General features: G+C 39.5%; 1 protein-coding gene across 2 annotated transcripts; it reads right to left on the minus strand.

Moving 5' to 3' along the window:
* Positions 1 to 692: 692 nt before the first annotated feature.
* Positions 693 to 23,995, minus strand: TNFSF4 (TNF superfamily member 4). Of its 2 annotated transcripts, none has more exons than XM_033197432.1 (3): positions 23,688 to 23,995; positions 5,623 to 5,671; positions 693 to 3,825 (listed from the first exon to the last, which is right to left on the minus strand). In XM_033197432.1, the coding sequence occupies exons 1-3, from the start codon at positions 23,838 to 23,840 to the stop codon at positions 3,476 to 3,478; spliced, it is 552 nt and encodes a 183-aa protein (XP_033053323.1). In that variant the 5' UTR covers positions 23,841 to 23,995; the 3' UTR covers positions 693 to 3,475. The 2 variants fall into 2 exon arrangements, with proteins under 2 accessions (XP_033053323.1, XP_033053324.1); XM_033197433.1 differs by lacking the exon at positions 23,688 to 23,995 and adding an exon at positions 21,973 to 22,311.
* Between the last annotated feature and the right edge of the window lie 1,663 nt (positions 23,996 to 25,658).

A 25,658-nucleotide genomic window follows, 5' to 3' on the forward strand; every position in this document is an offset into this window, starting at 1 on the left:
AATTGTCAGCTACTAAATTCAACTTAACAAACAGGTGAAACACATACATAGGCTAGACTGTGGCTTATTGGCTACCAGATTGCAGTTTCTAATGTAGAGAAAGAATAGGGCTGAGAGTAGAGTCCTGTAGTACACCAGCATTAAAGGAGTGGGCAGAGAAACAGGAGGGGTGATGAAGACTAAGAAAGGCAGAGAACAGAGAGAGAAAGAGAAGACCAGAAAAGGGTGAGGTCAAAAGAGCCAGGGAATAGAAGTGTTTTAGGGAGGACAGCATCATCAGCACCATCAAAAGTAGCACAGAGATCACTGTGGCCAGACTATGCTACACAAACCCATTAATAGTTGTGATCTCTTATTGAGACAGCAGATGTAATTACTACTAAGGAGAGAGGACATACACAATCATCCAGGGTTAGAAATGAGGTTCTGAGGAAAGGAAAAACAGTACTTGGTAGAACTTTATTTAAATCAGTCTCTTGAACTATGAAAAGGGACTCTAAGGACTTCCAGTGAGCATCTTTTCAAAAACAAAGATGAGCTCTGCCACCTCAACCATCCCTCAGATGTGTCTCTGATGGCTGAAACTGGAGGCAAGTAGGAAACCGGAAAGCTTGCCCCATCCTCCCCTCTTCAGAGGCTGAGCTAATCAGAACATGGAGAAGGATAAATGAACACTCCAACACTCTAACCAGTAGTGAATTCTGAGATCTTTTATTTGTTTCCATGTAAATAGCAATATTACTATTAACTATATTATTAATATCAATATTAATACTCTCTGAGAGCCAGGAAAGCACTAAATACAAAATTATGGCTTAAAATAGGGGACCTGCCCAGTATACTTAAGAACAAATTATTATTTGGATCGGGATTGGAATCCCTTAAGCATTTCTAAATAGAAAATCTCTAAGTAACAATTGATAACTGCTCTTGAAGGACTCACAAAGATGTCTGAGGGAAGATCTAAGCTTGTCCAGAAAAAAAATACATTCAACATAGTAAAGGAGAAGGTTAGACTCATTAACTCATAGCAACAAGAACATAGACATTTAATATGTGCATTCACAGCTAACACTGTAAGCATAAGATTCTAAACTGTTAGATATTTAACATTCCTCTCATTTAACAGAAAGAAAAGCAAGACCCAGAAATGGGAAATGACTTTCCCCAGGTTACTTGGCTAGTTAGTGGCTAAGTCAAATTTAAAATTCTGATCTTGTGACTTTTCATTCAATTCTCTTTCCACACAACTCTGCCATGTATATAGAAGGGGTAATTCTCCCTGTGAAGGACATGACTTAAAAGGACTGAGACACACAACACATATTTTTGATGGAAGGAAGGTAGAGTGAGGCTGGTGCATAGCAGAAATATCCCTGTGTGGTTGAAGAGGCCAGCATGGGAAGAGCCAGCCAGGTGCACCCAAAGGGAGTGAGCACCTATAAGAGGGGACCATGACATCAAGCACAAACAACGCACACGACAGTTATATTTAGGCCTGGCATGTGCACTGCACATCCATGAGAAATATAGACAAAAATTCCAAACTTAAAAAATGAACCAGGCATTTTCTTAAATATTACCTATAGTCATAAACATTTACTTTGTTGGATATAACTCACTGAGTAACTGCAATTTTGCGGAACATTGTCAATAACAAAAAGTGAACTACACACACACACACACACACACAATCTTCTGAGTAGTGAAGCCAGATATCACTGAATATCTGTCTCAGAATGATTCTTGTAAATATAAGTATTTAGCCCAGTGCCTGGTCCACAGTAGGCCCTCCATAAATATTTAGCTATGATTATAATTCTGTGAGTGCCCTGGCAGTCACTCAGAACTTGATTCCTCTTACCTTACATACAATTTCTTCTACTTAGCATTTTATTTACCTTCCTTCATAACAGATTAAAAAAGAGGGATGGGAATATAGTTGAAGATATACTTAAGAGGAAATAGAAAACGGGGAAAAAAAATCCAACTGAGACCATTTAGTGTAAGGGCGAACAGCCCTCCACCTTTCTGGAGATTCTAGAGATAACTGTAGCACAGTACAAGTCCTTGATAACACAGAATCATCCAGAAAGATTCTGTGATATGTTGTATCCTCTATTTAAAATGTCAGGGAAACATTTGCTACAATTTAAAAATATATATCTCAAAAATTTATGTTTGTAAAAGTTTTGGCACAGAGAAGTTACAAATCATCTGGAAAGTTGACATGAAAAATCAGATTATCCACAGCATCATAAGCATAACACATTATATCAAGTCAAGGGGACATTTCAACTAAACATAAGGGGATCCTATTCCACTGAAGCCCTGGCATTGGCTGATTATAGACCCTTCTAGTTTCAGTTATCAATGTGAGACTATATGTGGTCTATGGTATTTCTAGACAGAGATCATTATTTTTCATAAGGCACAATAACTTCTTAGTGCTATTTGACATCAAATTGAATTTGATAATAGGATCACCTCATTTCTTGAAACCAGCAATGTGTATGTGTGCAAAAGACATGGAGCTGAGTGTGTATCTCAGCATAGGCAGGAAGATGAGCATGTGTTGCTTTGCCTGTCTGTGGCAAAGAATGTGTTTTCCTCCCCAGACTATTAAAATCTGTACTGACTTTTACCCTGAGATGTCCAGTTCCCTGCTGTCCTGTACAGTAAAGCTAACCCTTCACAATAAGTTAGCTCACTCTCCCTGTATAGAAGAAAATCTCTCTTAAGTCACTGATTAGATTCTTCACAGCATTACATCCCCGGACAGTTCTTTGAAGGGAAATTTCTATTAACTATGTTTGGAGACTGGGAAAGCAACATGGTAAAGAAAAAAAGCTCGTGGTATTTCTTAGACGGCTCTCTTCAAGTCCTGATTTTTCACAAGCTGATTCTTCTTTTGAACCCCCACCAAACGAAAAAGTTTAAATTTAGGCAACATACAAACTGAAACCAATTCAACCTTGGAGAGGCCGCTTTGGCTTCCAGGGGTTGGTTCATACCACCTTTGGCAGATTCATAATCCCACTCCTTCATTCCTTGCTCCTCTTCATTTTGATAATGCCACACACATGTCAAATTTCCAGCAAATGGTAGTCAGGTACCGTTTTCAGTGACATAAGTTTATTATGACAATTGCCTGACCAATAGAAACAATGCATCTTGAAGAAGAGGCATCTATTTTTTCTTTCTCACAAAGGTGCCTAGTAGGCTCAAGGCAATCTTGGGGTGTGAGGGCTAGGCAATTTAGAAAATATAAGGATAAATAAGATTAAGCGGTATATAAAATAAGTTTTAAATATCCCTGAGGGGTGGGGGGCGGGAGGGCCGGGATCTGCTTCTTGTCACATCCCATGTGGCTGAGCTGGGAGGCTCCTTCACTTGCAATGAAGAATCCATGTCCTGTCCACCCCCAACTTGGTGTTCATGCTGGTGCCTGGTTTTAGACGTTGCCCTCAGCCCCTCAGAGGACACAGAATTCACCAGGATTTTGATGGATAAGAATCAGTTCTCCACCATTCACATGGAAGTCATCCAGGGAGATATTGTCAGTGGTCACATTCAAGTAGACTTTGTCTTTGTAAGTCAGAGAAGCCACCATCAAGGAGTTGACAGACCTGACCTTCTTCAGTTGGAAGAGGGGCTCCTCATCCTTCTGGTAATGAAGGCTGATGTTAACTTCCTGGGAGAAGTAGCCCTTCAGGGAGATGAGATAAAACCCATCACAGTTGATGATAACTGAGTTGTTCTGCACCTTCATGATTTCATCCTCCTTTTGTGAAGTGAGGATGAAACCCTCCTCCTTCTTATATTCTAGGAAAGATAGGGGGAAAAATGTTAATTAATTCTGAAGCATAGAATTGGGTAACAACCTTCTAGTACATCTGCAATCAGATGAAGAGAAAGTGATAGGGAGAGATTGTCAACAATTAAAAGCAGTGAGCTGAGATCGCGCCACTGCACTCCAGCCTGGGTAACAGAGTAAGACAAGAAAGAAAAGAAAGAAAGAAAGGAAGAAAGCAAGAAAGGAAGAGAAAGGAAGAGAAAGGAAGGAAGGAAGGAAGGAAGAGAGAGAGAGAGAGAGAAAGAAAGAAAAGAAAGAGAAAGAAAAGAAAGAAGGAAAGAAGGAAAGAAGGAAAGAAGGAAAGAAAAGAAAGAAAGGAAGGAAGGAAGGAAGGAAGGAAAAGGAAGTTTCACCTGCAGGGTGAAAACTGCTTTACCTGTGGAATGGAAGAAGGGGCAATGCTAACACTAGTGGCCAAGAGAGTCTCAGATGGGGTTGAGATTCAGGAGCTGAGAGATTACAGAAATTGTCACAAAGCACCTATGGCAGGACAGGTGGCTTCAGGGTTTCCCTAATTTTTCAGAACAGGGATGGATTGGCCACTTCAGTGCCTCCTTTCTTGCTCAGTGGATGAACTATGGGCAAAGGGTGGCAGTAGTGCCCCATGCCTTAGCCCTGCATGCTACCCATACTCTGAAGCTTGACTCAAAGCAATTGTTTTCAACTGTTGTCTTTCTGTCATCTGACCATGAAATGCAAATTTTCCACATGCCCCAGACATTGGACCCATCCACAGCAGTTACTAGCAGCCTTTGTTAGCAGTTGCTTAAGCTTAATAATGCAGCTGTGCACAGCATATCTGTGGATTCAGGGTGGCCTCTCAAAGCTGCAGGTGGAAGAGCTCAAGGGCACATACTTGTTTCTCTTCTCTACCTCCTATTGCTAGTTTTTCCCGGAAGGTACTTTGGGAAAGAGTCACCGCCACAGGAGAAAGAAAAGGAGGAAGAGGAGTAGGAGGCAGTGATAGATTAAGTTGTTTTGTGCAGGGCCATCCCAAGTGCAAGCCAAAAAGCCTGAACTTCTTTTATTTCCATATTAGCACTAAAATCCTGAATAGCCAAGCAACCACATCTTCGACACACCCTGTTCTGGTCCATGTTCCTTCATTAAGCAAAAGAATAGGTCCCTACTGCTAGTCACAATTCAGTAGTTCTTGCTTTGTACCAGTGCAGAGGGACATACTTTGAACTGAAAATGGGGACCACTTATGGAGGGCAAGAAATACTCCCCTTCCCTCAGGCTCAGGAGAACTTAACTAAAAAATGAATATTCATGTGGAAACCACTAGGGGTTATGCTAGCGTTAATCATGGACCCAAACAATCCTCTCTCTGGAGTCAAAGTTTTTATTCTATCAAGGGCTTCCCCCAACTTTCATTAAGGTAAACTCTTGCCCCAGAATACAATTAGCAGGTAATAATGTGTCTTACAGTCAGACAGACTTGTAAGAAGTAAAGCCTTAGTTTCCCTAACTAAGAAATGGAAATAATTTCTACCCAGAAGTTTCTGTGGAGGATTAAATGAGGAGCATAGAGTGATTAGTACAGAGACAAACACATATTTGATGAATAATTAATCCCCTTTTCTCTTTATACACCTGTATCCCTAATGAAAATAATATGCAGGCTACAACAATTCTGGGATTTAATTGGAATTTAATTCCTTCCCTAAGGAAAAGGAGAGACTTTGTGTTCTGGAGGAAATTAAGAGACTGAAGAGAAGATTCTTTCAAAAATATGAATCAATTAAACTTCTGACAACACTTACCAGTAAATTGTACTTTGATACTTTGAATTCGAGGATACTGATGTGATACCTGAGGGAGGAAGAAAGATATATTTTTAGGAAAAAAACATGAACAAATGAAATTCTCGTTATATTCAAAGGAACAGCGAAGCAGACATGAAGTAGCCTTTAAAAAAAAAAAAAAAAAACCAAACACTTTCCTTTTTTTTTTTTTTGAGTCAGGGTCTCATTCTGACACCCAGACTGGAGTGCAGTGACACAATCACGGCTCACTGCAGCCTTGACCTCCCAGGGCTCAGTGATCCTCCCACCTCAGTCTGCTGAGTAGCTGGAACTATAGATACGTACCACCACACCTGATTAATTTTTGTTTTTTGGAGTTTTGGGGGTAGAGGTGGAGATGGGGTTTTGCGTATGGCCCAGGCTGGTCTCAAACTCCTGACCTCAAGCAATCCTCTCATCACCCAACCTCCCAAAGTGCTGGAATTACAGGCGTGAGCTGCCATGCCGGGCCCTGACTTTTTCTATGAAGATTGGACCTAGACTTCCACCTGCCCCCTTCTTTTCCATAACATCTCTTAAGATAAATTAGGACTATTGTGCTCTTTCATTCAAGTGTCTGAGATCTGTCCACATCTCTGCCAAACTCTTCTTTGGTATACTGTTTTGTCTCACTGTGCCCCCGTTTCCCATTTTGGATAACGTAGCACTATAGTCATAGTGTTAAGAAACCCATTCAGTCGTAGAGATTCCCTAATGGAGAATGCTGTGTTCAATCAATACATCATGGCCACAGACTCCCAGAATGCACTGGGAGTGAGTTCTGGAAGCTTCCTGCATATTTGGTCTTTCACTTTAACGCAGGAGTAAAAGCATCCTATTTTCAGGAGACAAAGGCAATAAAAACTGTCCCAATCCATCAGATCTCAATATATTTGGTGTAGCTTTTTTAAACATTGGATCTTTCTCTTCAACAGCTTACAAAACCTAACTTGAATTAAGTCAGTACTCATTGCAAAAAGAGAAGTAAAACAGTGAAGAGAGGAAACCTGATAGATAAAAAGTTTATAGTACTTTTGTAGTTAAAAGAACAAAGAAGCTCAATATGGAGCCAACTCCAAGATCTCTTAAGTAAAAAAAAAGTGGGGGGATGGACAGAATTATACATAAAGTATATTGCCATTTGTGTTAAATAATAACACCTGTATGGGCATTGTAAGAATATACAGTATATTAATGTATCTGAAAGAATACACAAGACACTAGTTGCAAATGTTGTCCCTGGAGAAAAAAATTGGAAGCCTGAGGTCAGGAGTAGGATTGACCTTTACTTTTCATGGTCTAATTTTTTAAAAAATGTTGTGCCATATGTTTGTATTACCTACTAAAAAAGAAAATAGAAAAAAATACCTGCTGGGCACGGTGGCTCATGCCTGTAATCCCAGCACTTTGGGAGGCCAAGGTGGGCGGATCAGCTGAGATCAGGAGTTCAAGACCAGCCTGGCCAACACGGTGAAACCCTGTCTCTACTAAAAAAAAAAAAAAAAATTATCCACGCATGGTGGCATGTGCCTATAATCCCAGCTACTTGGGAAGCTGAGGCAGGAGAATCACTGAAACCTGGGAGGCACAGGTTGCAGTGAGCCAAGATCGCACCACTGCTCTTCAGCCTGAGCGACAGAGTGAGACTCCATCTCAAAAAAAACATCTATTATGCCTGCCAAGAACAATGGCTCTTCCCACAAGGTTATTTTGGCATGACGTCCTAATCAAAAATGAGGAGACAGATTTGTTTTTATGCCCTGGGTAGTGGAATTCCTGTTTCCCACTCTCCTGGCACACTAGTAGCTTTAGTCAAGCATATTCCACTGGCACCTGCCCACACAGACGAGGAATTCCCTACTTCCGTTATAAGCATAATCACAAGCCTTACCAAGCTAACACCAACAGGCAGCATAGGAAGAATGCAGAGCCATTCTGAGCCCTGCCAGGGACTAGGCTGCAGGAACAATATGAGTTCAATGTGCTGAGCACATGGAGAGAGGCACTGACTTGGGTAGAAGCAGAAGTCTTTAGCTCTCCTGCTTCTGTGTACTGTTCATGGCATGATGGCTAATTAGTGTCCTTCGTGCTTAAGGGCAATGCTCTGGAAGAAAACCTGTCAGACAGCAAATTACCCTACCACCATAGTTCCCTGGGTAAAGAAATGTTTCCACTGCTCTCTGGGCTAGTTAGTGCCAGCATGAATTGCCACGTGCTAAATGTCAGAAAGAAGCTGTCTATGGAGTAGCACAACAGCACAGGCCTCAGCGTGCAGCGACAGACTGCTAATGCCAGGCAGGCAAGCACTGTGCCAACTTAAGCAAGTTTCATAATCTCCTTAGACGGCAGTTTCTCATCTTTAAAAGTCACTAGAAGAGCAGGGGCATTCCTTTCAGCACTAGCTTTCCAGGATTTAGATTTTAAAAGTTGTGACTTTGATTTAATAAAAAAGAAAAAAACCTAAAGCTTCCTCATTCCCAAATTTACTTTCACTCCCTGACCTAAAAGCCCTTGTGATTTGATTATTTTGACTGACTTTGCAAAGATCTCCAAAAATAATCTGCAACTTAAGGAATGTTCCAACTTTTTGAAGTGCCCTGATGAAGTAAGGGTGGTGGTGACCAAATATTCTCTGAGACCATGATGCTGACAGGCAGTGAGTGAGTAAAGCACATGTGACTTCCTCCGTGTTGGAGTCTAGACTTCCAGTAGATCAACCTGGAGGAAGCTGATCTACTGAAACTCCAGACTCAGGCATCCTGTTCCTTCTCCTGAAGGTCACGTAGGGGTGGAAATTTGCATATCCTCAGAAGTCTCTTACTAACTAACATCAAGTTTAACTTGATGTTAACTAACTAACATCAAGTTTAACTAACTAACATCAAGTCTAGGCAATGTTGTGAAGTAGAAGAAGATGATCCTTCCTCTTGTTCATTGGTCTTCCAACCATCTTCCCCCTCATCCTCCATACCTGATGACCTCATGCTGACTACCCCAGTACCCAGAGACACCCCCACAGTGTCCAAGTCAAAGTGCTGAAGAGCCTGGCTCCAACCTCATTGTCAAACCTTAGTGCCACATATATCCTTTCGGTGTCTAATGTCTATCTAGCTATTTGTTCTGATCTCCTTGCACTTGGGTAGGCAGCCTGGTAGGGTGGCACAAAGACCATAGATTTTGGAGTCAGATTTAGTTCAAACTGTGACTTTTCTGGTTCTTTGAATTTGGAAACGTTATAGCATTTCTTAGCTTTAGCCTTTATACATGTGAAAATAAGACATAATACTGTTGGTGGAACTTTCCAGAAGATGAACACCAAGTTTAGATAGGATAACTTAAAGCATCCAGAAGTTTGCCAGCACATGGTACAAGGTAAGCGTTTAAAAAAAGTAGGCCAGGTGCAGTGGCTCACACTTGTAATCCCAGCACTTTGGGAGGCCGAGGCAGGCAGATCACATGAGATCAGGAATTTGAGACCAGACTGGCCAACATGGCAAAAGCCTATCTCTACAAAAAATACAAAAATTAGCAAGGCGTGGTGGCATGTACCCATAATCTTAGCTACTGGGGAGGCTGACGCACAAGAATCGCTTGAACCCAGGAGACAGAGGTTGCAGTGAGCCGAGATCCCTCTCTGCCCATGAAAATCTTACCATCTTCAAGGCCTAAATCAAATCCTTGAGTTTCAGTTTCTGTATTCCCATACAAGTATTTAAAGTCACTCATTCACACAGAAGTTTATAGAAGCTTTGTTCATAATTGTCAAAACTTGGAAGCAGCCAAAATGTCCTTCAGTAGGTGAATGGATAAATAAACTGATACAAACATACAATGGAACATTATTCAGCACTAAAAATAAATGAACTATCAAGCTGTGAAAAGACATGGAGGAATCTTAAATGCATATTATTATACAAGAGAAGCCAATCTGAAAACAGTATGTACTGAATGACCTAACTATATGACATTCTGGAAAAAGGAAAACTATGGAGATTAAAAAGATCATTGGGTGTCAGGGGTTAGGAGTGGAGGAGTAATAAACAGGTACAGCTCAGGGTATTTTTAGGGTAGTGAAAGTATCCTATATGATTCTGTAATGGTGAATACATGTCATTACATACATTTGTCAAAACCCACAGAATGTACAACACTGACAGTTAACCCCAATATTAAAAAAACACTCTATTGACTTATTATACAGCTAGTGAATACAAGTCTTATCTCCTCCACTCAAGACTACTTAGCTGTGTGACCTTGGGAAAACTGCACTTATCTCTCTGATTTTGTTTCTTAATCTGTAAAATGGAGATAGTAAAAATCTGTATATCAGAGAGTTGTAAAGTTTGAATGAAATAATATATGTCAGTGATCAGGATCTGGCATGGAACATTGCAAGAAGTTAATAAACATCAGCAATTATTCCTGGATGCACGTGGAAAATAATATCCATGTCATGTTCATAATTTATTCTACATAATATATCAACTTAATATATGACAACAGAACAAAGGAATGGATTAAAGAAGAAAACAAAGACTAACAAAGTTATCATATCAGTGCTCTGACTCTCTATACCTCAGAGAAACAATACGAAAGAATTTGGGTTTCATGAGAAAGGCTGACAGAAAACAATCAGAAGACATTTGGTCTACCTACACACACAGACTTAGTATTTTGTATATCAAGAAAAGCAAAATCTCCAGATCTTCTCCACATGCTCAAAGAAAACAGAAAATATCAAAGGGCCAGGGGGCTTCCATCTAAGCACAGTCTATAGAATAAAGCTTCTTCAATCTGGAAGGTCTGAAGAGTCCACACCATACTCAAGGATGAAATGTAAATGCTCATAAGTATCCATGCCAGATTTGAAGCATATCCCTGAATTTTGAATGTAATGGTCTTTGAAGCATGAAAAAAATGCAAAAGAAGTCATACTCTAGTTGAACATTATATTTTGCATATGAAGCAATCAAGGCTCACAGAAGTGAAGAGATTTGATGCACACCCTACAATTTCAGTATAATTTTTATTATACCACACAAGTACTATTTTTCTCCCATGCAAATTTGAAGTAAGAAAAGCATTCTATGAAGACTTTAATATTCCATTCCTTGTGTCCACTTTAATAGCAATCTTAGAGAAAAGAAGAAGTTGCCATACAGATGATTGGCAATGACCCCATTATGAGAAAGAAAAGGGAGACTCCACACGCCAGGCTTCCTTCTTGGGTTTGAGGGCTCCCATAAGTGAAGCAAAAAAAAAAAAAAAAAAAAAAATAGGAACAATCAAGTACCCACTTGGCAAATATGGGCTATTTGACCAAATGACTGAATAATGTAATGTACAAGCATCATGTCTATAGCAGCTGATAATGCAACAGGAAGGTTACCAGCCCAATGGTTCTTAAACTCTAAATTTGTGCATTAGAATCACTACCAAAATATGTTGTTGCTGTTGTTTTTTTTGTTGTTGTTGTTTTAAGTGCAGATGGCCAGATTATTCACAAAGACTCTAATTCAAAAGGTCTGGGTAGATCCAGGAATCTTCATTTTTACAAATAACCAAGGTTCAGATTTAAAAATCACTGCCGTTAACTATGAACTTCCAAAAGTCTAAATCCAGAGAATTTATCTTCAACCACACCCTGTGCAAAAAGCATGCCTGTCTGAAAGCTGGTGCTCAAGAAACTTTTTCTCTGCTGTAAGTGTTATTCAGTACTTGAATGAATAATGTGATTGTCATATTATTTGGTAGTTTGGTTAAAAATAGTATCAGCAATTATTGAGTACTTGCTGTGCAGCAATTATTACACTCAACTCTTGGAACATGAGGGGATAGAACATACAATCCTTACTTCTGATGAACTTCTACGCCAGTGGGGAAAATTGTCCCTGTACACATAAAACCTTTAGTAAATACCTACAGGCAATATAAGTCATAAGGTTTCAAAGAACACAAAAATCATTGTAGGCTTTGACAGCACAAGGAGGAAAGACCTGGACTTAGGCCTTGAAAGACAGAGATGACCCAGATAAGCAAAAGACATTCTACAATTATTAATAGTAAGAAGAAAGGTCTAGAAATGAGAACATCCTTTGTGCATTCAAGAAAAAGGGCCTGGTGTGGTGTGGCTCACACCTGTAATCCCAGCACTTTGGGAGGTCAAAGCAGGCTGATTGCTTGCACTCAGGGGTACAAGACCAGCCTGGACAACATGGTGAAACCCCATCTCTACAAAAAATATCAAAAATAATTTTAAAAAAATAGCTGGACATGGTGGTACACTCCTGTGGTCCCAGCTACTTGGGAAGCTAAGGTGGGAGGATCGCTCGAGCCCAGGAGATTGAGGTGGCAGGGAGCCACCATCATGCCACTGCATGACAGAGATAACTTGTCTCAAAAAACAAAAAGGAAAAGAATAAATAAAACCTTACTGAGCACTTACAATGTGCTATGCACTGTTTCAAATGTATTATCCCATTTGCTGCTCAAAATAATATTATAATGTAGAAAAAATAATGACCCATGTTTTACAGATAGGAAAATAAAAATTAGTGCTGTTAAGAACTTGCTCAGAAATAAACATGTATTCATTTGAGTTCAGTTGAATCCCAAGTTCATGATAACATCCCTTCTCTTTATCCTACACTCTCGTAAGAGTAAAGAACACCAAAAAAAGCATTTATCTGAGGGTCCTAAATTAATTTGAATTATTTTCATCATCAATACTGAATAAGATTAAATATTAATTTTTGAATAGTTGTCAAAATACACAGATATATATCAAAATATCTAGAAATCCTCCTCTAGAAAGAGCTCCTCAACCAATGTTGCAGGGTTGTCTATGTAGTTCAGGTTGCCAAAATTATTAGCTTGGCTCTGGTTAGGTAAAAAACTGTCCTGGCAAGGAACTGCAGGCCCATGGGCAAATACAAAGTAGGCTCCTCATGCAGGTGTAACAAAGAAGAGTTAGAATTAGGTTCTTTCTTGGCCTCCTTCAGCGCTTTTAGCACTGGCTTATCCAAGAACAAAGGTGGAAAGTGTCTGATATCTGGCATTTATTCAGTAGCCTGTGCTGTGTTCCCAAGAAAGTGACACTTGTTTCAAGAGCTCATCTTTGAAGAGTGTGTACCTCTGATTCTGACTCACTAGGATGTGGCATGGGACTGTCCACCTTAAACTCATTTGACATTTGTCCTGGTGAAGGGTATCTGTGTCAGGAGCAAATGATACTCACACGCATGAAACCAGGAAGTGGGCTCTGCACTCACTATGTGGACCTGCCATTCCTCGCTTGGTACAAGGCCACAATGTCAAGGTCTTGGTGGAGGGCGGCAGTGGGATGTGGGCTAGTAGAGGGTGGTGGGGAAACAGATCCGGGGTGGGGACTCCCCAGTTCACCAAACCACCACCACTGGACATGAACCTCTCCTCCCTGCACCTTGGGCTTCATGTCAACCAGAGGAGATCTGAGAGATCATGAAAGCATGACCTCACAAGCTCTCAGGGTGTGTCTCAAGGGGCCTCAGAAGAGGAAGGGAGAATTTTTCACACTTAGCCACCATAGTAGACTGAGAAGATAGATCCTCATCTGACAGACATGGTCTATTCTCAGTGGAAGTAGACCCCTTACAAAAAGATGAGCCCTGACTTCCGATCAGGCAAGTTCAGAATTCCACCTAGAGAGAGGAGTAGGAAAATGGGAAAAACTGATTCTTTGGTGAAGCAGTTTCCCATATTCAGAAAGATTTATACCAAAAGTTATGTTTTTAGAGACAAAGAAAGATGTGTGGCTTTGAAAACCTTGTTGAATAAAGCGTTTATTGGGATTTAATGAACACAAAGAAAAGCTATTTTAACTACCATTCAAGGCCTTCTTTTTCTCCATGCCCAACCCTTACCATCTCCGCCAGCATATTTTCCCGGTCATCTCTCTCTTAACCTCCACCTTCCTCCCCACTATACATCCTGTGTATAGCCTCCTCTCTCTCTAACCACTTCCACTCTTCTCATCAAGTCTGCTAAGTAAAGGCTGTGAGTTTCCCTGCAGAGAAGCCTCCCTCCTCTCTGTTTCGGAGAGAGCATGAACTGTGCTTTTATTGTCCCTAATACAATTAGCAACTGACAGATTCCTGAGAGAAAAGTCCTATCTTTAGATAAACAATCAAATCAACCAAAAGCATCCATGTGACATGAAATTATGTGATTGACCTAATGCACCAACTCTTCATATCGTCAGAGGGAAGATTTTCTTATATCTTGGTTTCCCTTCCCACATACAACTGAGGAAGCGCTCAAAGTACACTGACAGAGGGATTTACTAAAACATTTCTGAGAACTCCTGTCCCCACCTCAGTGATTTGTAAGTCTCTACTGTAATATCCTCAGATCAGCTTAGTCTCTAAGCAACTAGAAGGGTAGGTTTGCAAGGTACCCACTGCATTGCCATACCTCCTACCATGTCTCAAACATAATGGCACTTAGTAAATAAATGTTGAACTAAGGTGGAACTTAGCCCCTCAGAACATACCTGGACCTTCATCAGCTACAAGATCACATAATATCTGACATTGGCTGTAGTCAACACTACAATTTGTAGTCAAACCTTGCTCAAGGTTTTAGAAATTGGCCTACTCTAGTCAGAAGGGCCATTATTAAAGTCAAGAAGCAACAGATGCTGGTGAGGTTGGACAGAAAAAGGAACACTTTTACAGTGCTGGTGGGAATGTAAATTAGTTCAACCATTGTGGAAGACAGTGTGGCAATTCCCCAAAGATCTAAAAGCATAAACACCATTTGACCCAGAAATTCCATTACTGGGATTACATACCCAAAGGAATTCCATTATATACCCAAAGGAATATAAATCATTCTATTCTAAAGATACATGCACACATACGTTTATTGCAGCACTATTCACAGTAACAAAGACGTGGAATCAACCCAAATGCCCATCAATGACAGACTGGAGAAAGAAAATGTGGTACATATACACCATGTAATGGAATACTGTGCAGCCATCAAAAGGAATAAGATCATGTCCTTGGCAGGGACATGGATGGATCCAGAAGCCATTATCCTCAGCAAACTAACACAGGAACAGAAAAACACTGCGTGTTCTCACTTATAAGTGGGAGCTGAACAATGAGAACACATGTGGGAAAACAACACACACTGGGGCCTGTTGCAGGGGCAAGGGGAGGGAGAGCATCAGGAAAAATAGCTAATGGATGCTGGGCTTAATACCCAACAGATGGGTTGATCTGTGCAGCAAGCCATCATGGCACACATTTACCTATGTAACAAACCTGCACATCCTGCACATATACCCTGAAACATAAAATAAAAGTTAAAGAAAAAAAAAGGAAAGAAAATCAATTGACCATAAATGTGCAGGTTTCGTTTCGGATTCTAAATTCCAAACGTTGATCTGTCTATTCTTATGCCAGTACCAAATCAAATTATATGAGAACTCTTTTCAGTCATGGTGCACATTACCAGTTGTATATTGTCATAATAAAAGTTCAATGTAGAGAAGAAAAAAAAAGAAATTGGTCCATTCATCCTCGAATACAAAGACAGTAGCAGAATTATTGCAGTCAATCTCTTTATTTGAAATCACTCATTCCCTTTTCTAATTTGCTATATAACAAGGAGGGAATATTGTCTTGAGAAGGCAACCTGGTAGAGTGAACAAGACATCGCACTGGGACTAGGCACACCTAGGTTCTTCGCTTGAATGTTCTTTCCCCTCCTCAGCTTCTAATATTCTCATTTCAATGTCTAAATTCAATTTAGATTATTGGAATAAACTGTCTAATGAAAAATTTCCATTTCAAAGATTAGGTGAATCACAATATTCAAAAGCGAGACAGATTTTCAAAGGATTGCGTGATAAGAAGACCTTCCAAACAGAAGATCACTTTCAACACAATAGACCCTTCTGCTGTAACAAAAGCAGCAGGCCTCTTTTTCCCCAAGTGGGTCCCTCTGATAGTAAATGAGCAACTAAGATTATTCCTGTACTAGAATGGCGTGAACCCGGGAGGCGGAACTTGCTGTGAGCCGAGATCGTGCCGCTAAACTCCAGCCTGGGCGACAGAGCAAGACTCCATCTCAAAAAACAAACAAAAAGATTATTCCTGTACTATGCTTATTACCCGAGTGATGAAATAATCTGTACCCCAAACTCCTATGACACACAGTTTACCTGTATAACAAGCTTGCTTGCACATGTACCCCTAAACCTAAACTAAAAGTTAAAAAAAGATCATCCCTAGTGTTGTACATGCAGTGAAGCTCTTCACTTCATCTGTGGGAGGCTAAATAATCCTCAACCTATGCTCTGATACAAACTGAGACTGGCGAATGGTAACATCATCACAGAATAGCAGTGGGATGAGGATTATGGTGGTGACAATGATGACCGTGTCATTTTAAACTAAACCCCTCCTGTTAATTAATGGAAGTGAAACCAAGTACCTAATGCAAAAAACAAGTATGCTCACTTTATAATCCCAATTGATATACTAGGTATTAAAGCTGGTAGGCAGCTTTCTGTGAAACTTCTTACTGAAGAACCGTACCCTCCTTGGTTATCCAGTGCTTATCATATGCTATTGCTTGTTTAGCTGCCTTGTTTTCCTACTGGGTTGCAAAATCTGGGAGAGCAGGGAGGACCATGACTGTTTTGCTCACCTTTGTGTCCTCAGTGCCTGACAGGTAACTGATGCTCCACAAACATTGCTGAATAAGTAAATGAATAAGCGTTTTATAGTAGTTTGAATAGTGTCCCTCCAAACTTCATGTCCATGTGGAACCTCAGAATGTGACTTTATTTGGGAATAGGGTCTTTGTAGATGTAATTAGTTAAGTTAACATGAGGTCAACTGGATTAGGGTAGGCCCTAAATCTAATATGACTGGTGTCCTTGAAGAAAAGGAGAAGACACACAAGATACACATTTGAAAGAAGGCCATGTGAATATAGAGGCAGAGCTTGGAGCAATACAGCTACAAACCAAAGAACCTTGAGGATTGTTGGGAGCCACCAGAAACCAGAAAGAAGCAAGGAAGGATTCTTCTCTAGAGTCTTCAGAGGAGCATGGCATTCCGACACCTGAATTTCACATTTCTGTTCTCCAGCACTGTGAGAGACTAAATTTCTGTTGTTATAATTTACCCAGTTTGCAGTAATCTGTTCCAATAGTCCTAAGAAACTACTTCATGGTTTTGAATTTTTTATCGAGTGTGCAAAACTGTATTTTTATAGAGTGTGCAAAACTGTAAAATACACGTTTTACAACTTATTTTATAACTCATTAAGATGCTTTCCTTTGATGCATGTTTTGATGTTCTTTATAATTTTTGTAATATTGTCATTCCATCCTGATCTTTGATACTGTTTCACTGGCTTTCTAGGATGAAGGTCTGGCTGCCTGTTGGGGAGCCCAGCCCTGAGGGTACACCACTTAAACTCACTGGAGCCCTCACTTCCCTACCTGTTCAATATAGTACTTTGGGAATGAAAGCTCTCTAACCACAAGTTCTTATTAAATTAGTATAAGAATAATTAAAGTTCAGGTCTGTTTGTCCATCTTTCTGTCCAAATTATAACAACAGAAATTTAGTCTCTCACAGTACCGGAGTGTTCTTAAATAGCATTTGCATGTTATCAAGCTAGGCAAACTTATAAAAATTAAGGTGCATTTCAGAATGAAAGGTCTACTGAAAAAAAAAAATTTAGTTATACCAGTAATATTCCCCAATGCTTCTAGTTTAGCGAACCAGATGATATGCCTCTTATAAATCTAATTTCCTGCCTTATTTGGTAGCCAAGTCATTGGAGAACTGGATGAAATATATCAAAATAAGAAGAAACAGAAATAGCCTAAGCCATGTGCTCTAAGTAGGTAATTTTAGATCTCTGAACCACATGCAAACAGATACTGAACCTAATCATACTTCATAACCTCATAAATTCTCCCCTTCATTCTTCTTTTGTTCTCTAATTCACCCATGAGCTCTTAATTAGAAATCTATGTTTAAAAATAATAGGACTCTTCCAAAGTGGATTTTTTTAATCCTAAAAGTTACACTGGGAAAATCAAGGTTCATGAAGTTATGGCTAACCTTAACTATGATATGCTTTCTGAGATTTGAGTTACAGTGTGTGTGTATGTGTGCACACACATACTACAAAGTCAACATTTTAGTAGCAGTATGTTTATGGAAGCATGTTCGTAAATAACGATAATAATAATCTTAGCATTTACAAAGCTGTGTATCAATTAATCCTCACCACAACCAAATTCCAGTCTTGGAAATGATTAAACTGATGCCCAGGGAATTTCAAGAAATTTACTTGGGTCAAGAGGCGAAAGCCCGGACTGAAAAAGTCTGTTCCTGGCCCAGGGCACTCCCTTTATACTTCAACAACTCCTCCAAAATCTGAGTTGATGTCTTATAGTTTTGTATAAACAAATGTTTTAATGCCTTTGTTTGAAAGATTGGTTATCAAAAGTATGGGTGACTACAAACGAAATATACAAAGCATAGGATGCTGGAAAATTCGGTTTCAATCCAACTCTACCATGTATTTCATTAGTGACTATGGAGACATAAACTTTGCCACTTATAACTCAGCTGGGTTATTTTTCCCTCATTAACTAGTAACAACAACACTGTATGTAGCTCCTCTAACCCAAATGATGCAAAAGGATTAACTTTCGTTCTCCATGAATGGAGAATCCCTGAAGTGGGGGAAGCTGCCATTTGAGAGGGAAGTAATTGGTATATATATGTTTAAAAAAAAAAAAAAAAAAAAGAAGAAGTGGAAGGCCAAGGTGGCCAGCCCCTAAACAAGGCTGGGTCTACTCAGTACTAGTAACCAGCAACTGAGGTCAGAGAAGAGGAACAGAGAGATTGTATCCCTAGATCTATACCTAGAGCCTTACTGCTTGTTTCCCAACTCTCCTCTGTGTGTGTGTATTTGGATCTATATGTGTATAAACGTGCAATATTTTCCAGCATCATTCCCGTCCAAATTATTCTGTCCTATTTTGAGTACCTGGATCAAAACTTATATCTAAACACTTCATTTAGAAAATATCATCACTGTGCAAATAGTGAATAATATTAGCTGCCCCTGATATTGTTCATTCTCTTATATGTGGATGAGCCCTTGACTGCCTGAGAAGTTTTCTCATCATCTCTTCAGGAAAAAAGGATCAGCTGTCTTCAGACACAAGAGAATGGTTACTTTTACTGTGGTGCCCCCTAGTGCTGATCGGATTAGACTCACTTTCTATATTTGCCAAAATATAGACCACACAAGAGAAGCAAAATTTGGAGAGTTAACAATGTTGGTAATTTTTCCTGTATTTCCTTTGGCGTAGGAGAGAATGAAGAGTGTTCCTTTAGCATGATTCACAAGATCCTTTGTGAACTGCTTCCCATCTCACCAGCTTTTCAGCTTCATCACCACCACTTTCCCACAGGAATACTCAACTTGAGCTATTCAGGAAAACTTGCTGTTCCTGCCTAGTAAGACTCCCGCCCCTACCCACCGATTCCCATCCTCTTGTCTGCTTAAAGAATTTATCCTCCTCCTTCTGGTATTAGCTGAAGCATTATCTTCCACTGCAGGTTTTCCTGACTCCCCAGAAGGCTAAGGCAGCCCCTCCCTCCTCTCATCTTCCCATTGTCCCTTGAGCATGTCACTCTTTTGTCCCCACCCTGCATCTTGACTGTGAGTGCAAATAGTTCAAAACCTTCTCCAATGGATGGTTATATCTCCAATGCCTCAAACAGTACCTAGCACGAGTAAACATTCAGTGGAAAAAAAATCTATGTAAGGATGGCTTCATTGATAATAGGAAGAACCATAGTGTAGGAATCAGGAGTTTCTGGTGAATTAACTAGATAAGTGATCACGAATGGTTCACCTACCCTCTCTAGGTTTCTGTTTTCTTATCTGTAAATAGACTATATCTAATACCTGCCCCCAAATTCAATGATTCTATATGTTTAATGCCTCTTTTAGAAACTTCAAAATGCCTTATGACAAGCCAAGTCAACTTTGGATGTTATGTTTTAATTCTCAAAGATTTACGTATATAAAGCAAATTCAAATGCCTTTGAAATTATCTTATTTGCAGGTCTATCATTAAAAAAGAATTTCTAAAAACTTGCTAAATTACATGGAGATATTTAAATTAAGTAATCTAAAACAAGATTTTCTTCAGCAAACTCCTCTTTCTCTTATTAAATGATACAAAGAAAGGTCCAAGTTGTAACCCAAAACTTCATTAAGAAACTGAATTCTAATTCCAGCTCTCACTGATACAGAACTGGTCAACCCACTTTTCTAAGCATCTCCACTTCTGTTTTTCCCAGCTGAAGTTTTTCCCAGCTGAAAAAAAGTGATAAAAATGTAAGCCTTTAACAGTAGGAATTGCTGAAAAAATAATGACTAAAAGCCTTCACATCTTTGAGGGTGATGATAAAGGTGATATGAATCTTGGAAGAGCCAAGTTTCAATGGTTTCAATGAGGTTTCTCACACTTTATAGGTCAGCCTTTTCTGCCTTTGTTCCATAACTGAAGTTCCAAGCAAGACTGGAAGCCTGACAATTTAAGTGGATGTCCCAATGTAATATCCAACCAGTGTGTATTGGTTTTGGTGACAGAAGCATTGAATTACATAACTTGTGTCATGAATATTCTTACAGGGCATTCACTTCTTTCCCTTTTCTAAAAAGTGTGTTTTGCTAATCCAGAATCGGTTATTTAGATATGTACAAAATATATAACCTAAATATAGAAAAGTATATATGTGCAAATTTGATTCCTCTCAATCCCTTCTTAGGAGCCAGGAAATCCATAAGCTTAAACATAAAAATCTACTAACTCACATTTTGTATTTCTCATATCCTTATATCCATTCTATGAGCTTATAAACTATATATTCATAAGATATTGAGCTGGAAGACATCTTATTGATCATCTGATCCAACTTTCTCATAATACAGATGATAAAATCAAGGCCCAAAGAGGAAAGTAAATTAGATGAGGAGTGGGTAGGGTCTAACATTTTTTCTGGCATCTTGAAAACAAAATATTCTGCATTTCATGTTTGTAGATAGACCTAATCCAGTGATGAGAAAACAGAGGTTACTAAATAAAATTGATTGAAAGGAAAATTGACAGCCAAATGGAGCTTGGTAGCTATATCTGTATTTATAGAGCCATTCATGTAGGCAATTTTTTATAGGCTAAAAAATTAAATCTAAGAAATAAAGGGGAAAATCATAATTATTTCCCAAAAACCTTTCTCTCGCAATAAAAGAGGTCTAATTTAACCGGGTAAATGGTGAGCATTTCAGCTCTATTTCACCTCCAATACACATCACTGTAACATTATGTCTTATAAAATAGAGGTTTGGCTTGCATCACCACTACCAACACCACCACCACCACCGCCCCCCAATCCCTCCATCAAAATTCCAAACAGTATTGTAGATGAGTTTTAAATGGCTACTAGTCTATGTCTCTTTTTCTTTCTTTTTTTTTTTGAGACAGAGTCTCGCTCTGTCGCCCAAGCTGGAGTGCACTGGCCAGATCTCAGCTCACTGCAAGCTCCGCCTCCCGGGTTTACGCCATTCTCCTGCCTCAGCCTCCCGAGTAGCTGGGACTACAGGCGCCCGCCACCTCGCCCGGCTAGTTTTTTGTATTTTTTAGTAGAGACGGGGTTTCACCATGTTAGCCAGGATGGTCTCGATCTCCTGACCTTGTGATCCGCCCACCTCGGCCTCCCAAAGCGCTGGGATTACAGGCTTGAGCCACCGCGCCCGGCCTATGTCTCTTTTTCAACAGCTGCTCTACAATGTCTATCTCTCTGTCTCTGTTTCTCTCTCTTTCTGAAACACACACAAACACACACACACACACAAACACACACACACATTGCTGCTACCACTGCCACCAACGTTATTTGGTAAACTATCAGGTTCTAGGGAAAACACACACAACCCATCTATGCTATCCTTCTCATAATGAAGTGTATATAATAAATACAAGATTAAATGTTAGGACCCATTGTGCTGTCCCAGATCCTATAACAATATAAGAAATTACATTAGCTAATTAGAAATAAAAAATTTATAATTAACATCAAGTGAAGAATTTCAAATATCTGAGCAAAAAAAATCTATATTCAGAGTAGACAGAAGCATGTTTCTTAAGCAAACAACTCAAATAAACCACCTATGTCTTGCTTCCGTCTTTGTGCCAGGACTATAGAAGCTAATTCTCCCCTAGAGATCACTCACCATGAGGTTTAGTGTCCTAGAAACCAGCACCCTGCTTTTCTCCCCACAGCCTTCCTTCTGTCCCAGAGTTGCTGGATGACTTGTTGGAAAGGACTCCCTCTTTTTCTCAACATCTCCTGGATATTGATAGTCCAAGGTGACCCCAACCACCAGCAAGCTGTACAACTGTGTTTCACCTTTTGCTCTCTCCTGCTCAGAGCCCTCGTGCAATCAGTTAGCCTTGAATGGAGCCATGTGTCCTGTGTTTTATCATCCCATGGTATAAGGAAATATGTAACACTGTGGTTGTTAGAAAAAGCACTCTTAGGGCTCCCAGATTGGTGAATGCACTCAGCTGTTCTATATTTGGTTACTCTCTTTGTTTTCTTCTCAAAAGAGCCTAATTCCGGTCGATGTCTTGGGCATCCGGTCGATGTCTTGGGCATCCTGCCACGGACACCTTACTCTTCCCCCACACCCTCTCCCCGAATCGCCTACTTTAATTTCACCCAAAGAGTTCTGCGAGAAGACGTAACCGTGTGGTGTGATGAGGAGAGGATGAGTATGTTGTTGTGCTCACTGGTCTGCAGACCTGAGTGTGACACCAGCTACACTTCTGGAATTTGGAGACACAAGCACTGTCTGTGGTACAGTGATCATAACCACACACACTCTTACCAGCCTCCATGCACTGAAAACCCTATTTCCTGTAGGCAGAAACAAGCCCAGGCATTTGCCAAGACTGCTCATCTCATTCTGGTTTCATTGGAGGTGCTTAATCTCAGACAAGACAATCAGAAATCAAAGTTTGTATTACCTGACCTTTATCAGGGAGAAACATTTCTAAACCAAAGCAACCAGCTGGAAAACAAGATTATCAGACTAGCTCAACAAAGGAACACGAGGAGAGTATAGATTTATTTTTCTCCAGTGGCATCTTCTGCAGTGAAGAACATCCTTAAATACCTAATAATGTTTTTATATCTGAACTAGTGAATAAGAAAAAATAATGCAAAAGACAGAAGTGCGGAACAAGAATAAAGTGAAGGAAAAATGGAAATATTTTAATTACATGGGGAAAATACTGGAAAGATAATCTCCTCCTACATGATGTATTTAATAAGGTGGGAAAAAGATGAAATGATGTCTTTAAGTTATGACTGGAAGAGACAGATTGTGAGAAACAATATCTGATTAAATCATTGGGGTGAATGAGTGAGCACATAGGCACACACACATGCACATACACATTGCTCCCCTATTAATATTGATAACTTCAGCATTCTTTAAAAAGAAAATCACTTTGCAGGTCTATAGAGTTTATGAATATTATGGGAAAGTGGAACTGGTCTCTTTCTTATTTCCTTTTAATATTAATTGCCTGATCAAACACATTACTATCACCATGGGTAGACCAGGTATATCAGTGACTCAAAGCTTCAAAGTGACAGCTTATAAAGGGATACCAGGATTCTTGCACTGCAAAGAAAAAGAAAAAGATCTAGAAGCTGTGCCTCTGCCCTACCTCTACTCTGCCCTACCACTGCCACTGCTGAAAAGAAGGAAGGAAAGGAGAGACAGAAGGGCGTTTAACCACACTTTATGATTGCTGTGGGGAGGGGAAAAAAAAACTCAACACTTTTGGCATAAGATTATTTCCAAGCGACTGTTTGCGGCTGTTGCAGCTGCCATCAGCACGAGCTGGTGGGAAAACAGCGCCCAGTGGTGCATCTTACCTGAAGAGCAGAGAAGTGCAGGCAGATGTAGGTGAAGCACAGGAGCAGCCCCAGCCCCTGAATTACAGAGGCCACCAGCAATAGCTTGTTCCTCTCGAATCTTGGCCTGGCTGCATTTCCCACATTCTCTTCCAGGGGTTGGACCCTTTCCATCTTCACAATCTGGGTAGAAGGAAAATGAAGATATGGAAAAGGGGAACCTGGGATAAAACTGATGTTTTCCCCACAAAGGAGGAGGTAAAGGCAAAACAAAGCCTATCAATCAGAAAATAGGCAAAGGTCCCAGGGCCAGAGATAAAAGGCGATTGAAAGAGCAAAGCGGACTCTCTCAGTTTTAACGCTGCAACTTTTGCAGGCAGGCGGGGGAACTTCTTTGTGACTAATCTGAATTTCCCCTTTACTTTCTTTCTTTTTTTTTTCCTCTGGGCTAACAGGGAGTTGTTTTTGTGACATTCCAGTTCTGATTTGAGTGACTGTGAAATGACAGTCATAAAAGTATGCTATTTTCTTAACTCATTACACCAGTAACAAATTGTGGGTCACTTGGTAAAGATAAAAATCATCATCCGTTAATGTAGGAGCTCATATATACCTTCCCCAAGGTGTCTTAAATCATAGAATAGATTTAGGGGAAATGCTTGCCCAAGGTTCTTATCTGCACTTTACTATGTAACTAAACATTGAACCCCTCTTACAGATTCAGAAAGAAAGTACACACAGATCATTCTTGAATGAAAAAGATAAAACAAGAAAATAGGACAGTGGGTCATGCAGAAGTAAAGGAGTGAGATCCTTGGTTGTAGTCTATTGCATAGAAATAAACAAACTACCTTTTTGAAGCATTCACTATGTGTCAGACACTGTGTTAGATGGCCTTGCAATCTTTTTCTCATTTAACCCTTTGAGGCAAATTCAATAAAAAATTATATGATTAATTTTCTGCATACCAGAAAAGAAGCAGAAGGGTATCATTTTCCTCTTTCCTTCCACTTTACATTTTTCCCATACATAATTTTTCCATGAATGAACAGATGAATAGATGTAAATAAGCCTTGAAGATTATTTCTTTCTTTGAGGTCGTGACTGGCCTCAGAACTTGGAAAGTAAGAGTATTCTATCAAGACACCAGATACGCTTTACCACTAAAATAAACAGTGAAATAAAATAAATGATAAAATTACTTATAATGTCAAGTTCAAATTGGCAAATATTTACTGAGTACATCATATGAGCCTGGCACTGTACTGGACAACATAGGGACGCTGGGGAAAAGCTGTTTAAGACAGAACTGTCTCTCTTTGTGGCCAAGTATGTCCCTCTGAGCTCCCCATAAGGCACCCAACAGATATGTAAAGAAAGGAGGGAGAAATATTTTGGATATTGACAGTATGAGCTGTTATACACCACTTCACAGAAAACATGGAAATGAGGCATATTTAAAAGAGAAAGTTTGTGGGAAATGTAAAGTACATTTATGACTACAGTATTAATAAATTAAAATATGAATTAATACCTTCCCTACAATAATTACGCCTTGCATTTTGAGAACATATTGGTCTTCAGAAATTTAAGTTTTATCTGAAAGATAAGGTAACTAAGGCTCAATATCATAGACTCCAAGCCAAAACTATAAATCAAGTCGTATCTAAACATATTTGTCATAGTTATTCCTCTGAACAAAGCTTGTGTTACATACAGGGTGTGGAGAAAAAAGTTGAAGGAAAAATCAGTGCATAAAGCCCAATTCTTGTGTAATAGTTAATCATAAAAGAGTATTAAAATCACTAACTATTTACTTATCAATTTTTAAAAAATGACTTAGAGTCAAAGCCAAAAAAAAAAAAAAAAGCCATAAATACTACTGGAAACAAGGAATAAGCTGAAAAAGTAGTAAAAACTATGCATGCTGAAAATCATAGATAACATTTTTAAATTACTGTCAAGAGAATGAAAAAAAATAAACATTTACCA

The sequence above is a fragment of the Trachypithecus francoisi genome, unplaced genomic scaffold (genome assembly GCF_009764315.1).
Source record: "Trachypithecus francoisi isolate TF-2019V2 unplaced genomic scaffold, Tfra_2.0 Lachesis_group5, whole genome shotgun sequence".
Lineage (NCBI taxonomy): Eukaryota > Metazoa > Chordata > Mammalia > Primates > Cercopithecidae > Trachypithecus > Trachypithecus francoisi.